The sequence below is a fragment of the Canis aureus genome, chromosome 21 (genome assembly GCF_053574225.1).
Source record: "Canis aureus isolate CA01 chromosome 21, VMU_Caureus_v.1.0, whole genome shotgun sequence".
NCBI lineage: Eukaryota > Metazoa > Chordata > Mammalia > Carnivora > Canidae > Canis > Canis aureus.
The window spans coordinates 45,171,496-45,190,057 of record NC_135631.1 but is presented as its reverse complement, the minus strand read 5'-3'; the positions used below and the strand labels follow the sequence as shown (position 1 = coordinate 45,190,057).

The window sequence follows — 18,562 nt, the reverse complement described above, 5'->3', positions numbered from 1 at the left end:
TCGTAAAGTTAGTGCTGAATGATTATGTAATGAATGGATTATTGATGGAAAGGGAGCTAATGATTAAAAATACTGAGTGGAGAATTTTCAAAGCGTGGAACACAATTGACTTCCTTGACTTCCATTGGAATCAAACAGTCCATGTGTAGTTAAAACGTCAGGCAAATTTCCAAATATTTACTGCCGCTCACCAGCAAGGGCTATGAAATACCATTCATGAGGGAATGATGTTTGAATTTTCCAACTGTGATTGGCAGGGCACCCAGTGTTATAGTTCTTATTATGCAGCACTGACATCTAAAATCAATGTTATAATAAGAGCCAGCTTGTCATCAACACAGGCAGGCTTACAGCTGTGAGCAGTTATTGTAAAATGTAGTTTAGATCCTATCTTGGCAGCCACACCTAAGTACCTACACATATATTTACAGCAGTGCGCCCAAAGTGAATTTTAAATTGGGGTTATTATTGAAATTTTAAAGAATACAATAAATTAAACTTTTTACTGTATAGGTCAGTGTGCAATGGGAAACCTGAAGAAATTTCAGTTGAACCATTCCACTAAACTATGGCTAAACTAGTAAATTTACTTAATTAGATTTACTACTGGGTGGTTAAATAAGAATTGCATCATTTTCCATATAAAAGCTAAGGTGAATGAACTCTACCCTTACTTAAAAGATTTACTTCTGTTTTCAAGTTTTTCAAATATGAGTTAGGTAAGGAAACAAGATTGATTTGTATTTCCAACATAGGTATGTGTGTATGAAAATGAGTGACGGCCTTCAGAATAGGCACGTGGTAAGCCCTGCTCTGCATTGACTTGTCAGTTACACAAGAAAATGAGTCATATTATTTATTTTACTTCTTGTTTTTGAACAACAAAAAAAGATCATCTTGTGTACTCTTCCACCTTATTCCCAGGCTTTGAAGTAATTGAATTTTGGCTCCTTTCAAAAAATCACATTCATCTTCAAAAAATCAAGATCTGCTTCTTGGAAGATACTAAAGATGACTTCCACACCCTGACCTCTTCCCTGAAAGTCCACGAAGCAGAGCTTTATCAGAGTTACAGAGAGTTACACAAGGCCACTGCTTCAAAGAAGAGTGTTCCTCTGAAGCTATAGTTAGGTGTTTGCTAAAAATAATGAGCTTTGTCACCTCATAGGCACACTGTACCCACCAAGGTTCCCTGCATGGCTTCACTGCATTCTGCCTAGACTAATTCATCCCATTATCTTTAGGCAGATGTGAGTAAGCTGTGCTTTTTACTAACACCAGTTGGAAGTGGTATAGGTGTAGAGGGTGAAGAGATTGGAAGCAGCCAAATGAGAGTAACTGCCCCAACCCACCTCTCACTGATGCTGAAGGGGGTGTAGAGAACTAGAATAGAGTGACAGTGGAATGATGAAGTAGGTCAGAGAAGTCAAGAGGAGGCTGGGGCTGGGGAAGCAGGTGAGGGCACCAGAGTTCAAGATATAAGGAGGCACTGACTCTTAGTTGCTGACCCTGCACCCATGTGACCCTGAGCAATTCTGGACAAGTTAGAAGTTAATCTCATACAATTCAAAATTCTCTACATGTAAAATGGGAGTAATCCCTGCAACACCCATACTATAGGTTGCTGAGGATCTGAGTTATGACTGTATTTGTATGCCATAAGCATATTACTATTGCTTTCTTCTTCCTACCACATAAAATTTAAAGGTTTTTAAGGGTCTCAGATTGGACTGGCTGGGCATAACTGGACCACTAGGAGTCTTTTCAAAGAGGCTAGATACTTGGGCCTTACCTCAGAGTAATTAAATTTGCTTATCATTTGCTTGTTAGTTATACCTCTTTTTTAAAAAGATTTATTTATTTGAGAGAGAAAGTGCACTCACAGTCACATGCAAGCAGCGAGAGGAGGCAGAGGTAGAGGGAGAGAATCCTAAGCAGATTTGCCACTGAGCATGGAGCCCAACACAGAGCTTGATCTCACTACCCTGAGATCATGACCTGAGTCAAAATCAAGAGTCAGACACTTAACCAACTGAGCCACCCAGGTGCCCCCTACTTTTTTTTTTTAAAGATATTTATTTATTTTAGAGAGAGAGCAAGAGAGAGAGAATATCTCTTTACTTAAGTTTTTAGTGGTTGCTCTGTAATCTATAACATACATCTTTAACTTTTCCTGTGTAACTTCAAATACTATCATAGCACTTTTATATAAACAACATATCTCTAGTCCTTACTTTGCTTCCTCTGTTATTATTGTCACAAATTTTTAATTTATATATGCTATAAACCACACAAAACATGTTTTTTTTTTGCCTTCTCAATTGCCTTTTAAAGAACTTGAAAGTAGAAACCCAAAATCATGTATATATACCAGAATTTTATAATTTCTGGCACTTACTTTTGTGTGTGTGTGTGTAGCTTTCCTTAGTAGTAAAATTCCAATGCTGAAGGTGAATTCTTTCAGCTTTTGTTTGTCTGAAAAAGACTTTTAAAAATTTTATTTATTTATTTAGAGAGCTTGTGAACAGCGGGAGGGGCAGAGGGAGAAGGAGAGAGAGAATCCCAAGCAGACTCTGCCCTGGACACACAGTCCAAAGTGGGGCTCGATCCCATGACCCCGAGGTCATGACCTGAGCTGAAATCAAGAGTTGGATGCTTAACTGACTGAACCACCCAGGTGCCCCAGTCTGAAAGACTTTATTTCACCTTTATTTTTTGGAAGATATTTTCACTGGGAATATAACTCTGAGTTGGCAGATTTCTTTTGCAGTACTTTAAAAATGTTAGGTCATCATATTCTGGCTTGCATAGTTTCTCAAGATGAGTTTTCTGTAATCCTTGCCTTTGTTCTTTATTATTCTTGATTTTAAGCAGTTTGGCTATGAAGTATCTGGACTGGTATTGTTGGTGTTGATCCTTCTTGGGTTCTGTGACTTTCCGTACTTTGATGTCTTCATTATTATATAAGTTTCTCAGCAATATCTCCTTAAATATTGCTTCTGACTTAACCTCTCATATTTTTTGGAAACTCCAATTAGACTATGTCAGACCATTTAATATTGTATTGCATGCCTTGTATTCTTGATTCTGTTACTTTTCAACTTATTGCTCTATTTTAATAGGAATAGTTTCTCTTGATGTATTTTCAAGTGCACTGTTCATAGCTGTTTTAAGTGCAATTGGCCATCAAAGAAATACTTCTTCTCTGATACAATTTTTATTTTTACCATTTCCACTTGATTTTTTTTGACTATTAATGTTTCTGCAGAAACGTTACCCCTAAGTTTATGTCTGTTATTCTCCTTTTCCAAGTGGATACTTTAATATATTAGAGGCATTTTAAAATTTTTGTTTGGTATTTCCAGCATCTGGGTCATGTCTGAGTCTGATTCTGTTGTTAGCTTTATCTTTTCTCATGAGTTTTCTTGTGTGTGTGTGTGTGTGTGTGTGTGTGTTTCATAATTTTACATTGAATCTCAGACATCATGTATAGTGAAGACTGAAGTAATATTAATGCTTAGAAACGGCATACATTTTTGTCAGGCCAGTGGTGTGGGGGTGCAAATCTATCTGATCATGAACTGAGCTGGATTTATGTTTGTTGGTTGTTATTATTATTATTACTGTTATAACTTTCAGTGAACTATGGCTTTCACGTGCCTCTAGAATTGGGCTGCTTAATGCCTTGTGCTTATCTTCTAACATCTATAACGTTTTCAGACCCTTGGGTTGAAATCTGGTTTTTGCCTCTTCCTTGGTCCACGTAGGGTAGGTCCTGGGATGCCAGAGAATTTTTCTCCCCATTCTTGCTGCCCATCAGATTTTAGTTCCTTGTATGCTTGTGGTGCAGAAGGGGCCTGTCTCTCTACACTTGCCCACTCCCTCCAGTGGTAGGCAACTATCTATCGCTTGTTATTGAGTGATGGACTTGTAATGGGGGCAAGGCTCTTTTTTATTATACTTTCTTGGCCTGTTTTTTTTTTTTTTGAGAGGGAAAGAGAGAGACAGAGTTCTTGGCCTGTCTTCAGCAAAGTCAGCCTCATATCTGTGATTGGTCTTGGACAGAAGTTCCCTACCCCTGCCCTAGTGGGAACAGACCTCTGCTTGTTAAAGGAGTCAGACTGTGGTTGGAGAAAGGTTTTATGCCCCTCCCCAGTCGGGAGAGATTTTTTTCTTCTATCCTTCCTTGTGTAACCTTGTGTAACTGTGATATTTGCATATATCACAGGGGCCACAGGGTTTCCTAATCCTCTCCCAGGGCCAGATTGGTTTTGCTTCTCCTCCTGTCTGTTAAGCAGTATATCTTTGCTTGGTCTCTGTGGGCAGGATTTGTTGCCCCCTCCTTAAGCAACCTAAAGCTTTTACCTTGTAAGAGAAAAAGATCCAAGTAATGGGCAGGGGTTGGTGGTCACCCTGTAGCAGCCATAGCTCACCTCAGTCTCATTTGCATCTCAAGGGAGTGTCTTGTCTTGTTCCCAGATTTTCTTAAAGCATCCAATGGGGGATCCCTGGGTGGCGCAGCGGTTTGGCGCCTGCCTTTGGCCCAGGGCGCGATCCTGGAGACCCGGGATCGAATCCCACATCGGGCTCCCAGTGCATGGAGCCTGCTTCTCCCTCTGCCTGTGTCTCTGCCTCTCTCTCTCTCTCTGTGTGACTATCATGAATAAATAAATAAAATCTTTAAAAAAAAAAAAAAAAAAAAAAAAAAAAAAAAAAGCATCCAATGGAAGCTGAAGGAAAGAGCTTACCATAAGTGCAATTTGTGTCCTGGGTACCCAGCTTCCCAAAGGGACACATTATAGGCCAATTGGCTGACTTCTTCATGTCCACTTATATGGTGGCCACAACTTCTACTGTACCCTGTTTTTTTGGCACAAATGATTTGTTGTCTGTCTCTTATTCGAGGACTTTGACCCTCTTCCTAAATAAAAGAATTCAGATTATTTTGCTGCCTTGTGACCTTAGGTCTCTGATATAATCAAGAAGACTTATCCTTTTATAGATTATCCAGATTTTTTCTTGTCAGCATGAGAGTGACATTCATTGCAGCTGTCTGTATCCTAAATGGAAATGGAGTCTCTAAGAATCAATATATTTTTAAGGCTCCTCAGGTGATTCTACTGACCCAAAAGATTTAGAAACACTTCTAAGAAAAATAACTTTTTAGGAAGTAAATCTGCTTGGTGGAACTGATGTTGGATGTGAGTGTTACTAGAATTATAAAACCAAATCCCAATATCATCTTCCATGATCTTCAAAATGGAACATTTAAAGATTTAGAATAGAGGTTAAAAGATAGTATAGGTTTATTGCTCCCCTCAATCAATTCTGGAATTTTTCTGATCTCTGCTACAAATTCTACCTTCAACTATTCACGATCAGCCTAATTATTATTGGAAGGAGATCAGCCTAATTATTTTTGGAAGGAGAAATATTGACCTAATGGTTTTTACATAAGGAATTGGAGGTGATAGTCTGATTTCCAGGTATCATTTGTTTACTGAAATTCTAGTTCACTTCGATCTCAAATCAAGATCCTCAGTTACTCTGGACAATGGAAGCATTTTATTAGTCAAAAAGAGAGTCTATAACCATGCATGCATTTCCTTGTTGGCAGAATCGCATTGCAAAACGCAGCCGGAAGCTGGTGGACTATGATAGTGCTCGCCACCACCTGGAAGCTCTACAGAGCTCCAAGAGGAAGGATGAAAGTCGAATCTCTAAGGTAAGATGGATCCCACTGTTGACACCACTCTCTGTATTCTATGACCTGTAACAATTTTGCTTTTTGAAATTAAATACAAGCATGCCTCAGAGATATTGCGGGTTTGGTTCCCAACCATGGCAAGCAAATATTGTAATAAAGCAATCAAATAATTTTTTTCAGTTTCCCAGTGCATACAAAAAGTATGTTTACACTATACCGTGATCTAGTAAGTGCATAATAGCATTATGTTTAAAAACACAACGTGCATACCTTAATTAAAAACACCATATTGCTAAAAATGCTATTATCTGAGCTTTTAGCAAGTCCTAATCACCAATGACAGATTGTATAACAAATATGATAATAATGAAAATGCTGAAATATTGAAAGAATTACCCGAATGTGACACAAAGACATGAAGTGAGCAAATGCTGCTGGAACAGTATTACGTATAGATTGGCTTGAAGCAGAGTTGCCACAAACTCTAAATTTGTAGAACACTCAGTATTGTGCTGCAAAGCACAATGAAGGAAAGCACAGTGAAATGAGGTACACCTGTACTTCCTTTTTAAAGGAGGTTGGAATTAGGACAGAAATGAAACTGAAACGTACTTGTGGGCTGCTTTCCAGAATTTTTAATAAGTTTTTTCATGTTATTGGAGAATTCACATGGCTGACACTGAATCATACACTTTGGTCCGAGTAAACCTTGGTCCCAACAACACAGCAGGGTCAGCAAATGTAACGTGTGCCTACACTTTGTTCTGTGTTTGTGGTCCATATTTGAAGCTCAAAGGCAGATTGAGATGGAAAACCAAATCTGAAATTCTAAGACATAACCTGTGACTGTCAGGGAGTACAGACATGTGCTGGATTTGTAGAATATTCATTTTCTTTTAGAAAACCCATTTCAGTAGCTTTTACTATGTATGCCAGTCACTTACAGATGCCAGCTGACACCTGCTAACTACTCCCTTTGCTTCCAGTCTTGCCTCCTCCTATCTGCCTACACACAGCTGTCTGAATAGTCTTTCTACATCACATATCTAGATCTGTTTCTCCACTGCTTGTCTTTTAATGGCTTGCATTGCCTATAGAAAACACATCTAAATTTCTTAGCGTGTGTAAAAGACCCGCACAACTTGGTTATGACTCAGCTATTTATCCTAATTGACTTTTGAATCTCCTTTTCCCTCTGCTCCTTCTTGCATACACACATCTTAAACTAGAGCTTCCATGACCCACACATCAGTTCCAGAGCAACCACAATAAGAGCTGCCCCTCATGTAAGACCCCATAGGTGCCGGGCACCATGCACATCCATGTCATCATTTTCTTAATACTCACAATACCTGTCAAGTAGGCATTACTGTCTCTGTTTTATCAGTGAGGTATCTGAAATGAAGAAAGTTAAAACAATCTCACAAGTTCACACAATTAGTAAGCTGGAATTCTAACCCAGGAAATGCCACCTTTATGTACTGTAATGCCTCTCCACCTGCTTCTTTAATGAACATTCTTCAAGATTCCTTTAGAGTATCACTTTCCCTATGGAACCTTCACTGTTTCTGTACCATCTTTCCCAATAGCATGATCTGCAACAGATAGTAAGCCCTATCTTGTAATTATTTAGACTTCTTGCTAGATGGAGAATTTCTTTGGGAAGCATCCATGTCCAGTATCCAGAGCAGAGCAGTATATGGAGCAATATATAGCATATGCTTTTGTGGCCAAAATCTGCCAGGCTACAGAAGCAACCATTATAATAAAGTCAGTTTTCATGTCTTAATAAAACTTAATATTTCACTGTTATTGAAAATATGTGAATTTTATTTGTTTTTTGTTTTTTTGTTTTTTGGTTTGTTTTTGAAAGAGAGAGAGAGCATGCACATGCACATGTGAGTAAGGGGGAGGGAGAGGGAAAGAGAGACTCTTAAGTAGGCTCCATGCTCTGCTGGGAGCCTGACATGGGGCTCAATCTCACCACCTTGAGATCATGACCTGAGCCAAAATCAAGAGCTGCTTGACAAACTAAGCCACCCAGGTGCCCCCCCCCCACCGCCAATTTTGTGGATTTTAACCAGACAAATTTCTGCCCTTCTCAAAATGTTTCTTGGATGTCATAAAGCTATTCACATTTTATGTTAATTGCTGTTGTTGTCTATCAAAATGGCTTGTGTTCAATATTTTTAGTGTAAACACTTGTTATGTGTCATTTCTAGGCAGAAGAGGAATTTCAGAAAGCACAGAAAGTGTTTGAAGAGTTTAACGTTGACTTACAAGAAGAGTTACCATCGTTATGGTCAAGGTAAAGTTGTTTCTGCACTGAGTGTACACATCCCTTTTAGAAAATCAAGAACAGGATATGCCTTCTCTTGTCTTTATTGCCAGTGATACCAAAGTGCCATCCAAGAGAAGTGTTCTGTTTCTGTGCTTTTCAGCATGGTAGCTACCTGCTGCATGGGTGGATTGTTGAACACTTGGACTATGGGTAGTATGGTGGAGGAACTGAATTTTAGATTTAATTTATTTTGTTTTGATTCTTTTAAATTTAAGCTGTACATGGCTCCAGCTATTACATTGATGGCACAATTTTAGACCTTGATAGATTTCTCAAGTGGAGCCCCCAACAAATCTCAGAGGCATTAGGAGAACTGCCCCCTACCTTTGAAATTTACGAAGAGGCCTTTTAGCTCTTTGGCAGGACTCCCTTTATTCCGAGAGGTCACCTAGTCTTCCAGCTTTGGTGCCAAACTTCTGCTTTCAGCTCCGACCTTTTAACCTGAACTTCATTCCCATTTGAAGTGATAACTATTCTTGCTATGGTTATTCTGAACTTCCTGTGGCATTAAGTGCATTTTCCATTCTTTGTTTCATTTTCCCCCTCAGTGGTAGAACCAAGAAGTTGTTGGATGAAGTGGGGAGTGGGGCTTATGTGTCTCAGTTTCCATCAGCGCCTCATGCTCCCATACCAAATAAACAGAATTGTGCTTATTGTATGACCCTGCTTTAAGGCAAACCCTCTAGCCCAGCTTCCAATCAGATTGGTACACCCAAAACCTTCCTACATGGAAATTCTGGAGCCTCTTCATGTCCCCTAAAGTTGTAACCATTTTAAGGGTTAGAGTGAAGTTTGTCCAAAAAAATTGAATTTGTCTCACTTTAGGCACTCTGTGTTTATTTTTGCATTACTAAAATACCTAGAAGGAATTTTGGCTAGTTCATGGTAAAATCAGCCTGTAAGGCGTTGTCCATTTCAATGTCCAACCATATGGTCATGTCCAACCATAGCCCAAAGTTCAATATGTGTGAAATGAACTCATCGCTCATCTGAACTCACTCATTCTTTCAATATCTGCATCTCTCTTTGTGGTACTATCATTCTTGGGCTCCCAGCCTGCAAGGTGTGGCATCAGCAGCTATCAGAAACCAGATGACCATGAAAGGAATCAATCCATCCTTTTTCTCTGTGGTCTCCTGGTTCTGTGGTCTCCTGGTCTCTTTTCTTCCTGTTCTCACTGCTATTGCCCTTACCCTCACTATCCTCCTGTAGGTTATGATGGTGGTCTTGCCCTCACATTTGTGTCTTTGATCTCTTCCTGTATACCTCTTCATTCAGAAGCTCTGCCTTGACATCTCTGTGGTCTCCTAAGGAGCCTACTGTGTGTACCCAAAAAGTGAGGATTTTGAGCAGCCTGAATGTATAAAACTCCTAGGGATCCAGAAGAGACAGATATCTATTCATAATTTTAATTGAGTTATTCATGCCTATTTAAGATCATAAATGAAATTATGGGTTTTTAAAGAAATATATATTTGCAGTCTTATATTTTAAGAAATACTTGTATCCAAAATCTTTATATCCATCTTTGACATCCATATCTTCATCCTCATTAAGGACACTCATCAAGTCAACCAGTAGTTCTCCAGAGTTTATAATTTTCCTCAACAGATATCCCATCCCAAGCACAAGTTGTCATTTGCATACAGTTTAGACAGTTACCCTGTTCATTTCCCCTCTAGAGGAATTTTTGTGGTCTGAAATGTCATTACTTACTTAGTTGCTTTTAAAACTGATCTGTGCGAGAGCTTAGGTACCATAATGCTCAACACTTCCAATTATGAGATAATACTCCTAGGAAAATTGCCAAAATTGCCAAACAAATAATTGACAGTTATTATTTGCCTTAATATCTATTGGGTATTTAACAAATTTCATTTTCCTAACGTTCTCTGTAAGCATCCAAAACTAGCATTGACTAATGTTCCGCTTCTGTGTCTGCCCCAAATAGTATTTGGTCATTCAGTATAAGTACTTGTCAGAGTATCTTGTAATATGAGAGACTTTATAGGAACTTAAACACAATGGGAATATTTGAAGGACAAATTTTGGAGAGAAACCTTTCCCCTTATCTGGCCATTTGCAATCTAAATGCTTCAGTGCTTTTTAATCCACTGTCACTTATGCCTACACTCAAGGCTCTTTCCTTTGTATGTCAATCAAGTCTTACCTTTTGATGAAGACCTAGTTTAGGCCTTTCTTTATTTTAAATTTTATTTTATTTAAATTCAATTAATTAAATACAGTGTATTATTAGTTTCAGAGGTAGAGTTCAAGGATTCTTCAGTTGCATATAATATCCAGTGTTCATCACAACAAATGACCTCCTTAATGCCCATCACCCAGTTACCCCATCCTTCTACCCCCCGCCCCTCCAGCAATCCTCTGTTTGTTTCCTATGATTAAAAGTCTCTCGTGGTGTATCTCCCTCTTATTTTATTTTTCCCTCCTTTTCCTATGATCCTCTGTTTTATTTCTTAAATTCTACATATAAGTGAAATCATATAATTCTTTCTCTGATTGACTTATTTTGCTTAGCATAATACCCACTAGCTCCATTCACATTGTTGCAAATGGTAAGATTTCAATTTTTTCTGACGACTAAGTAACAGTCATTATACACACACACACACACACACACACACACACACAAACACACACCCCACATCTTCTTTATCCATTCATCTGTCAATGGACATCTGAGCTCTTTTCATAGTTTGGTTATTGGGGACATTGCTGCTATAAACATGAAGATGCAGGTCCCCCTTCAGATCACTGTGTTTGTATCCTTTGGGTAAATACCTAGTAGTGCAATTGCTGGGTCATAGGGTAGCTCTATTTTTTACTTTTTGAGGAACCTCCACTTTGTTTTCCAGAGTGACTGCACCAGTTCAGATTCCCACCAACAGTATAAGAGGGTTCCCCTTTCTCTTCATCCCTGCCAACATTTGTTGCTTCCCAATTTATTCATTTTAGTTAGGCCTTTCTTTCTATATAGTGTGTGTTTTTTGACTGGACCTACATTATTCAACCTCAATAATTGTGTATATTTTGTGTGTTTATATAAGAGAAAAAGAGAGAGTTCATTTATTATTGAATATTATTTTCCAGGTATCATTTTGTGCACTTTACATACATAATCTCTAAATATCACAATTACCTCTACCCCCTCTTACAAATGAGGAAGCCAGGGATCCTGCTGGTTAAACACTTTGCCTAACACTGTAGGGTTTACAAATCCTAAAGCTGTCACTTAAACACACTTCTGTGGTATTTCCAGTAAATTTTGATGTCTGTGTATAGGACTTCTCCTTACTGAAAGGGAGACTGTATGCAGACTTTCATAAATACAGTTAAATATAGTTTGTTTTGGAAAATTGTTTTATAAATACATATGTTTTCTTCCCAGCCATGTTCTTCCACCTTGAGACTGAAGTTAATACTTTGTGTCTTCTGTGCCTCCCTCCTGTGGTGAGATGAGTAATGACAGCATCAGTATTTAAGGAATGTGCCACTGCAGATGTGCCTGCGGAAGAGCCTGAGAGGAAGCAATCACAGATGTAGGAGAAGGCCCAGAAGAGTAGTATCTTAAAAAGCCAAGAATGGGGCACCTGGGTGGCTCAGTTGGTGAAGCGTCTGCCTTTGGCTCAGGTCATGATCCCAGGGTCCTGTGATCGAGCCCCCTGCTCAGTGAGGAGTCTGCTTCTTCTTCTCTCTCTGCCGCTTCCCTCTGCTTGTGCTTTCTCTCAATAAGTAAATAAAATCTAAAAGAAAAGCCAAGAATGGAGAGAATTTTAAAAGTAAAGGAGTGCCAGGAGAGTCATTTACACAATAAAGGTCAAGCAAATGAGACTAAAGGTGCATTGCTTTTGGTGAGCTTCCAGCTGATGGTGGGGTCAGAAGCCTGGCTGCAGGCACTGTAGACACCATGGCTGATGAAGTAGGAGCAGTGGATGTCATTTTCTTATTTTGAGGATCTTGACTATGATGGGCCTGAGGAATAGTTGGCAGCAGATATGGGGTGATGAGAGGGCAAGGGAAACCTTTTAAAATAATCATTATCATTTTGAGAAGATGGCAATGACAGCTGCAGGGTGATGTAGGACTGAGAATTTCTGGAGCAAGTGGAGGGTGAGGGGATCAAGAGAAGGTGTTGGTGGAGCTGGGCACCCAGTGGGCACCCTGTGTTGAGCCTGATAAGCAAGATGCTGAACCTGAAGGGGACAGTAGCCTGGAAGAAAAAAGCCATTGATTTCTGAGACAGATAGAGAAAAAAATCAGCAGGTGGAATGGAAGTGAATGAAGGAAGGATCTTGTGATCTAGGATATGAGGTGAGAGAGGAGACCCCTGAATTTTCTCATCTTGGCTGTGAGTGATGGCAAGGTGCAGGGTGTGCAGCAGAATGTACATGAATAAGCACATTGGGGTTACGAGGTCGGTGAGTTAGGAATTAGGGTTTTGCCTGGCCCATCCTGGGGACCTGGATATCCACTGTGTGAATGTGAGGACTTGGTGAAGGGGGTAGAGAGGGATATGGCGAGATGTGTGCCATGTGCACAGTGGCCGGGGTAAGGGGCTGGGAGGTTGTACAGGGGTTGGATACGTGTGGCATGAATCTCAGAGGATCAGAGGTGAGATAGAGGAAAATTCTTCCTTCCCCACTCCATGCCCCTGGTAAGTGAAGATGGCAGAGGATGCTTCCTCCACCACATGGGGCTCCAGGGAATACAGGGATCCCACCCCACTCCCCGCAGGCTTCCTTTAGGGCAAAGCCCAAGGGAGAGGGTCCTGGCCTGCACTTTGGGGCTGGGATAGCTCGGCTGTTCATCCTTTCCACTGTTTCCAAGGACAAAGATCCATCTCAATAAAGAAATTAAGTTGGTTCTGATAGCTAACCACAAGAGGCCTGAGGATGCCTCAGAGGAGTCCTTCAGGGAAATGCTAATGTCTCAGAGCCCCTTGTTGATGAAGAGTTTTTGAAGTGAAATGTCCCAAACAGATAATATCCCATTTACAGCCTGGTACTCTGTGGATGTAGGTCTCCCTGCGGGTGACGGCAGTTTTCTATAAGCCAAGGCTGTAGTCACAATATGCTCTTGCAGTGGGAGAATAAATGCTTATTAATTAATTCATTCATTCATTCATTCATTCATTTATTGAATATTTACTGTGTGCCTGCTCTACCAGATGCTGTATTAGAGGCTAGGTCTATGGTTGTGAATGAGTCAAAGGCAGTCCCTACTTAGAAAGAGTCTCCAATTCCATACGTTGAAGAAAACCATTCTCTGATGAAGTGCATCAAAAATGTTCAACACGTTTTTTCTAAGTTAAATAAATACATCCTAGTTGCCTTAACTTCTAAAATAAACCATAAAAATATTAGAAAGTTGCTTGATACTTTAGTCATTCTAAACAAGGTATTTCTGGCACCACATCAAGTATTTCTTTAAATAATATTCTTTTATTTTTCCTAGAGAGAGAAAGAGAGAGTGGTACTGCGGGGGGCAGGGGGGTGGCGGGGGCTGTAGGTTGGGGAGGGACAGAATGAGAGAGAGAATCTCAAGCAGACTTCCTGCTGAGTGTGGAGCCCGATGCAGGGCTTTATCTTACAACCCCAAGGTCACGACCTGAGCCAAAATCAAGAATTGGACACTTAACTAACTGAGCCACTCCGGTGCTCCAATAATTGATATAAGCAAGATTGCTATATATCAGAAAACAAAATTTAAAGATAAAAGAATAAGAATTCATATTTTTGCTAAATATATCCAAGAATCAATATATTTAATAGCAATTCCCTTACAAATAAACAAGAAAAAAACAAGCACTATGAAATGAACACAAAATATGAATAGGTGACTCACGAAATAAGAAATACAAATGGCTAATAAATAAATGAAGAAAATAGTATCCATTTTAATTTAAGGAATATAAATGTAAAAGTCAGCAAGCTTCTAACTCTTGCCTTCAAATTTACAAAGGTGTTGTGTAACTTCATCCTGAAAGCTGAGCGAGTATAAGGATCCAGCCTCTTTGGGAACAGCTTGGTACTCTGCTCATCAAAGCTTCTGTCGTCTGTGCCTCTCACACAGCATTCATATTCAAGAAACTTATTCTAAGGAAATAGAGATGTGCACCAGGTTTTAATCCACAGATCTTCATTAGAGTTTTGTTTATCATAATGAAAAATCAATGAAAATAAAAACAATACTCACCAATGAAGTTCTACTACACCCTATGCCCCTCCTCCATCTATACTCCCTCCATCCATCTACACCCCCACACCCATCTATACCTCCCAGTCCCATCCATCTACACCTCCCCATCCATCCACACCCCCCCATCCCTCATCCATCTGATCCTGCATCTATTTAAATCTGACCCTTCTTCAGGACAGCCTGAGTTTATCTTCTCCAGCAGATGTTCACAGCTGGCACAGGGCCTGTTAATTCCCCTCTCTTCTCAGTGTTTAAGCTGTTTCTGTCCAAATCTATTCATTTTTGATATTACATTGTGTATAGTCTTTTATGGTAACTTTACCATTCACATGCTGTGTTGAAATCTGCTTCTGTCATTCACCAGTGTGACAGAGCATGTGTTCACAGTTCTGCGCTCAAGTGCTCCTCTACCTGGATGGTTCATTCCTGGAGCCTCCAAGCCCACCACTAGGCATGAACCCACAGTAGATATAGCCTTTGTTGAGTAATTGAATGAGGGAAAGTATGAGGAATGATGGATTGATGGGAGTCCTAGAGAAGGGGTCCTGGATTGGCACTTGAAGTGTGCCAGGAAGACTTGCCTGAAAACAGTACAGTGAGCTGGTCCCTCTGCAGTGATGTCTGAGCATCTGCAGTCTCTCCTCCCATCCAGCTGCTGCTTTAGTTAGCTTCCTCCATTGCAGGTCCTCTCCATTCCCCTGTCTCAGATATGGCTAGGGCAGCAAGTAACCATGGCCTGCAAATGTCTGGAAGATCCTCTGCCCCAGAGCACAGGTCTGCCTGCCTCACTAGGCTCTCATCTCCCAGGCTTCTGGTCTGGCCCTCCCAAGTAGTTGCTATTTCTCCAATACCCTGTGCCAGGATTTTCTTCATTAATATATGGATGTATATCTATCTATCTGCCTATAGATAACATACATACAGACACATATACACACAATGGAATTTATTCAGCCATAACTGGTGGACACTGGGATTGTTTTCATATCTTGACTTTTGTGAATAATAGTGCAGTGAACATGGCAATGCCTGTATCTCTTCGAGATCTCACTTTCATTTCCTTTAGAAATATACCCAGCAGTGGGATTGCTGGATCCAGTGGTAGTTTTATTTTTGACTTTTTGAGGAACTTCCCATAGGGTCTGCATCAGTTTACAGTTCCACCAACAGGGCACAAGAGTTCCCTTTTCTCCACATCCTCACCAACACTTGTTATCTTTTTTTTTTTTTTTTTTTGATGATAGCCATTCTAATAGGTGTGAGGTGATACTGCATGATATCACTTAGATGTGGAATCTGAAAAAAAAAGGGCAAAATCCTAGAAATGGAAAGTAGAAATGTGCATGCCAGGGGCTAGGAGGTTGGGAAATAGGGCAAGGTTGGTAAAAGGCACACACTTATAGCTATAAGATGAATAAGCTCTGGGCATCTAATGTAAAACATGGTAGCTGCAATTGATAACCTCTATTATGTAATTGAAATTCGCCAAGAGAGTAGAAATGTTCACACACACGATAAATATGTAATTGAAATTTGCTGAGAGTAAAAATGTTCACATACAAGATAAATGTATGAGGTGATAGCTGTGTTAATTAATTAGATTGGGGGAACCCTTCACAATTGTATACCAGGTCACCACAATGCATGCTTTAAATATCTTACCATTTTATTTGTCAGTTAAACCTCAATAAAGCTGAAAAAAATGAAGGAAACTCAAATCAACTAGTCTTATAAAGTTAAAGAAAAAAATTAAGTGGAACCTGGTAGGAATTTAAAGTACAGGTTAAGCCATAGAGAAAGTAAGTCTTACTGGTAGACTACATATAGTTCTTCTTTTTTTTTTTTAAGATTTATTTATTTATTTATGATAGACATAGAGAGAGAGAGAGAGGCAGAGACACAGGAGGAGGGAGAAGCAGGCTCCATGCCTGGAGCCTGATGCGGGACTCGATCCCGGGACTCCAGGATCGCACCCTGGGCCAAAGGGAGGCGCCAAACTGCTGAGCTACCCAGGGATCCCGCTACACATAGTTCTTACCTATTATTTTCATCTCTGAATCTCGATTTTTATCTTTTATTTTGTTAAAATTCTAAACCACCTAATTTCATCAGAAAGAAATAATGGTATTTGTGCATAAGCAGAATTTCTTGGCAAACAGTGCATGATTTCCATTGGTTTTCCTCCTTTTGGGTTCAAATATGGGTTCTCCACTTATTGATTGCAAGATTTTGAACAGTTAATCTCTCTGTGCCTCCTTCGACCAGAATATAAAGGCTCACTACCCTGGGGGGTGGTTACAAGAACTAAGTGAGGGAACGTGTAAAAGTGCTTAGATGGCAACTCTTTTACAAGCTTTAATGATGATAGAACATTTGTTCATCTCTGCTTATTGGAATCCTGCTCACACAAGGCACAGTGAAACAGGAAACCCCCTCTTCTCTATCCTTTCTGTCACCGTTTAAAAATTTCATTCATTTCTTTTAGAAAGAAAGAGGGAGAGAGAAAAGCAAGCACAAGCAGGAGGAGGGGCAGAAAGGAAGGGACAGGGAGAGAATCCAAACCAGACTTCATGCTGAGCATAGAGCCCCATGTGGGGCTCAGTCCCACGAACCTGAGGGCATGACCTGAGCCAAAACCCAGATCAGACACTTAACTGACTGTACCACCCAGGCACCCCTCATGTCATTGTTTAAGTAAGAGGGATCCAACTGTGTACGGGCACATTCTTACTCCCCAGTAAGAAGCAGTCAAATTACAAACCCCTCCAGTCTATGTTTACTCCGTATATCCAGCCTATCTAATGTTTCTGGCATCCGGGTCCTTACTTGGGGTTTGGAATCTAATAAACCAATCAGGATCCTGGAGTTATTTTTGAGAATGTCACTGAAACAAGAACACGGATTAAATCAAAATAATAAGAGACTAGATGGATTCTGAAGGATTGGGTTAATACAGAGTCCACAGAGCCCTCATTTAATGCAAAGGGAGCCCATACAGGAGGTACCAGCCTGAATCCACAGTGCTGATGGGGGTGCTTACTATTAGGGACCTAAAAGTCTCACATCACAGAACACCCCCACCCCATGGCTTCGAAACATGTTTGAGATCTTGTGCTTTTATTTGCTCAGTGAATGCACACTCTCACTTTAGCTGATGAATTGTCATTGATTGGTGGGTTTTCTACTTCCTCCATCAAACACATTTCAGAATCCAAATACATGGTACCCAAATGAGACCATGCATATGTTATGAAAATTAATGGTAAACGTCTCTATCTCCAGCCCTTTACAGGACATGCATCTAAAACACAAACTCTTAGGACAGAGACTTCCAAAAGTCTCTCTGCACTAACAGCTTCAGTGTCACCTAGAGCTTGCTAGAAGTGCAAATCTTCCATCCCTACCCGAGACCTGCTGAATTGGAAACACACTTTCACCTGCACGCCTTAGTGTGAGAACCACTGTCTCCAGGCGTCAGCTGCATTAGGAGAGGTTATGCTCTGTGCCCGCAGATTCAGGGCAAGGTTACTCAAAATTATATTAATTAATTTTATTGCTGTCCCTAATGCATTTTATCGCCATTGAAAGTAAAGTTTTGCTGACTGGTCTTTCCCTACTCTCCTTTCTTCCCTCTTTGTGTCTCCACGTGGTAGACGGGTTGGGTTTTACGTCAACACTTTCAAAAATGTTTCCAGCCTTGAAGCCAAGTTTCATAAGGAAATTGCCGTGGTGAGTAATGATGATTATTTTTACTTATGGAATATGAAATAAATTAACTGTTTTTTTCTTCTGAAAGCAAATGAAAGGATGTAGCCTTGTCACGTGTGTGTTTGTTTTCATAGAGTGTTACTAGGCTCAGTGCTATTCCTGCAATGTTTTATAGTGACCACATAGTTCTCTCTATTTTGCACAGATTTTATCTCTGGATGTACAAATAGGCTCTCAGGAATCACGGCCTGTTTTCATTTCTCTTCTGAAATGCTTTTTCTCTGTGTCACAGTTGCATAGTCTTATTTTGTTTTGTTTTCTGTCAGCTTTAAAAGTTGGCATTCGGGCGACACTTCTTAGGCTGAGGAAAAATTGGTGTCAGAACATTCAGACAATCAGCAGGTCTGTCATCAACTAACGTCTTGGATGACTTTATCTCTAGCAGAGTCGATGGGAGCAGTAAGATTTTGTTTCCTCGTTTGTACTCTGGTTAACAAATATATTTTGGGTTTTCTTTTAAGGTTTATTTGTGTTTGTGGCCTTTCAATTTTGACGCGAGTTTTCAATTGCCCCTTTGTAAGAATTTA

At 40.0% G+C, this 18,562-nt stretch overlaps 1 protein-coding gene across 4 annotated transcripts in view; it reads left to right on the top strand.

Annotated features, from left to right (window-relative positions):
* Positions 1-18,562, top strand: part of AMPH (amphiphysin) — a 212,028-nt gene that overhangs the window by 135,196 nt on the left and 58,270 nt on the right. For all 4 annotated transcript variants that reach the window (XM_077864094.1, XM_077864092.1, XM_077864093.1 and 1 more), the window contains exons 6-8: positions 5,618-5,725; positions 7,930-8,015; positions 17,921-17,996. In XM_077864094.1, coding sequence (XP_077720220.1) covers positions 5,618-5,725; positions 7,930-8,015; positions 17,921-17,996 — 270 coding nt within the window. The remainder of the gene's footprint in view (positions 1-5,617; positions 5,726-7,929; positions 8,016-17,920; positions 17,997-18,562) is intronic.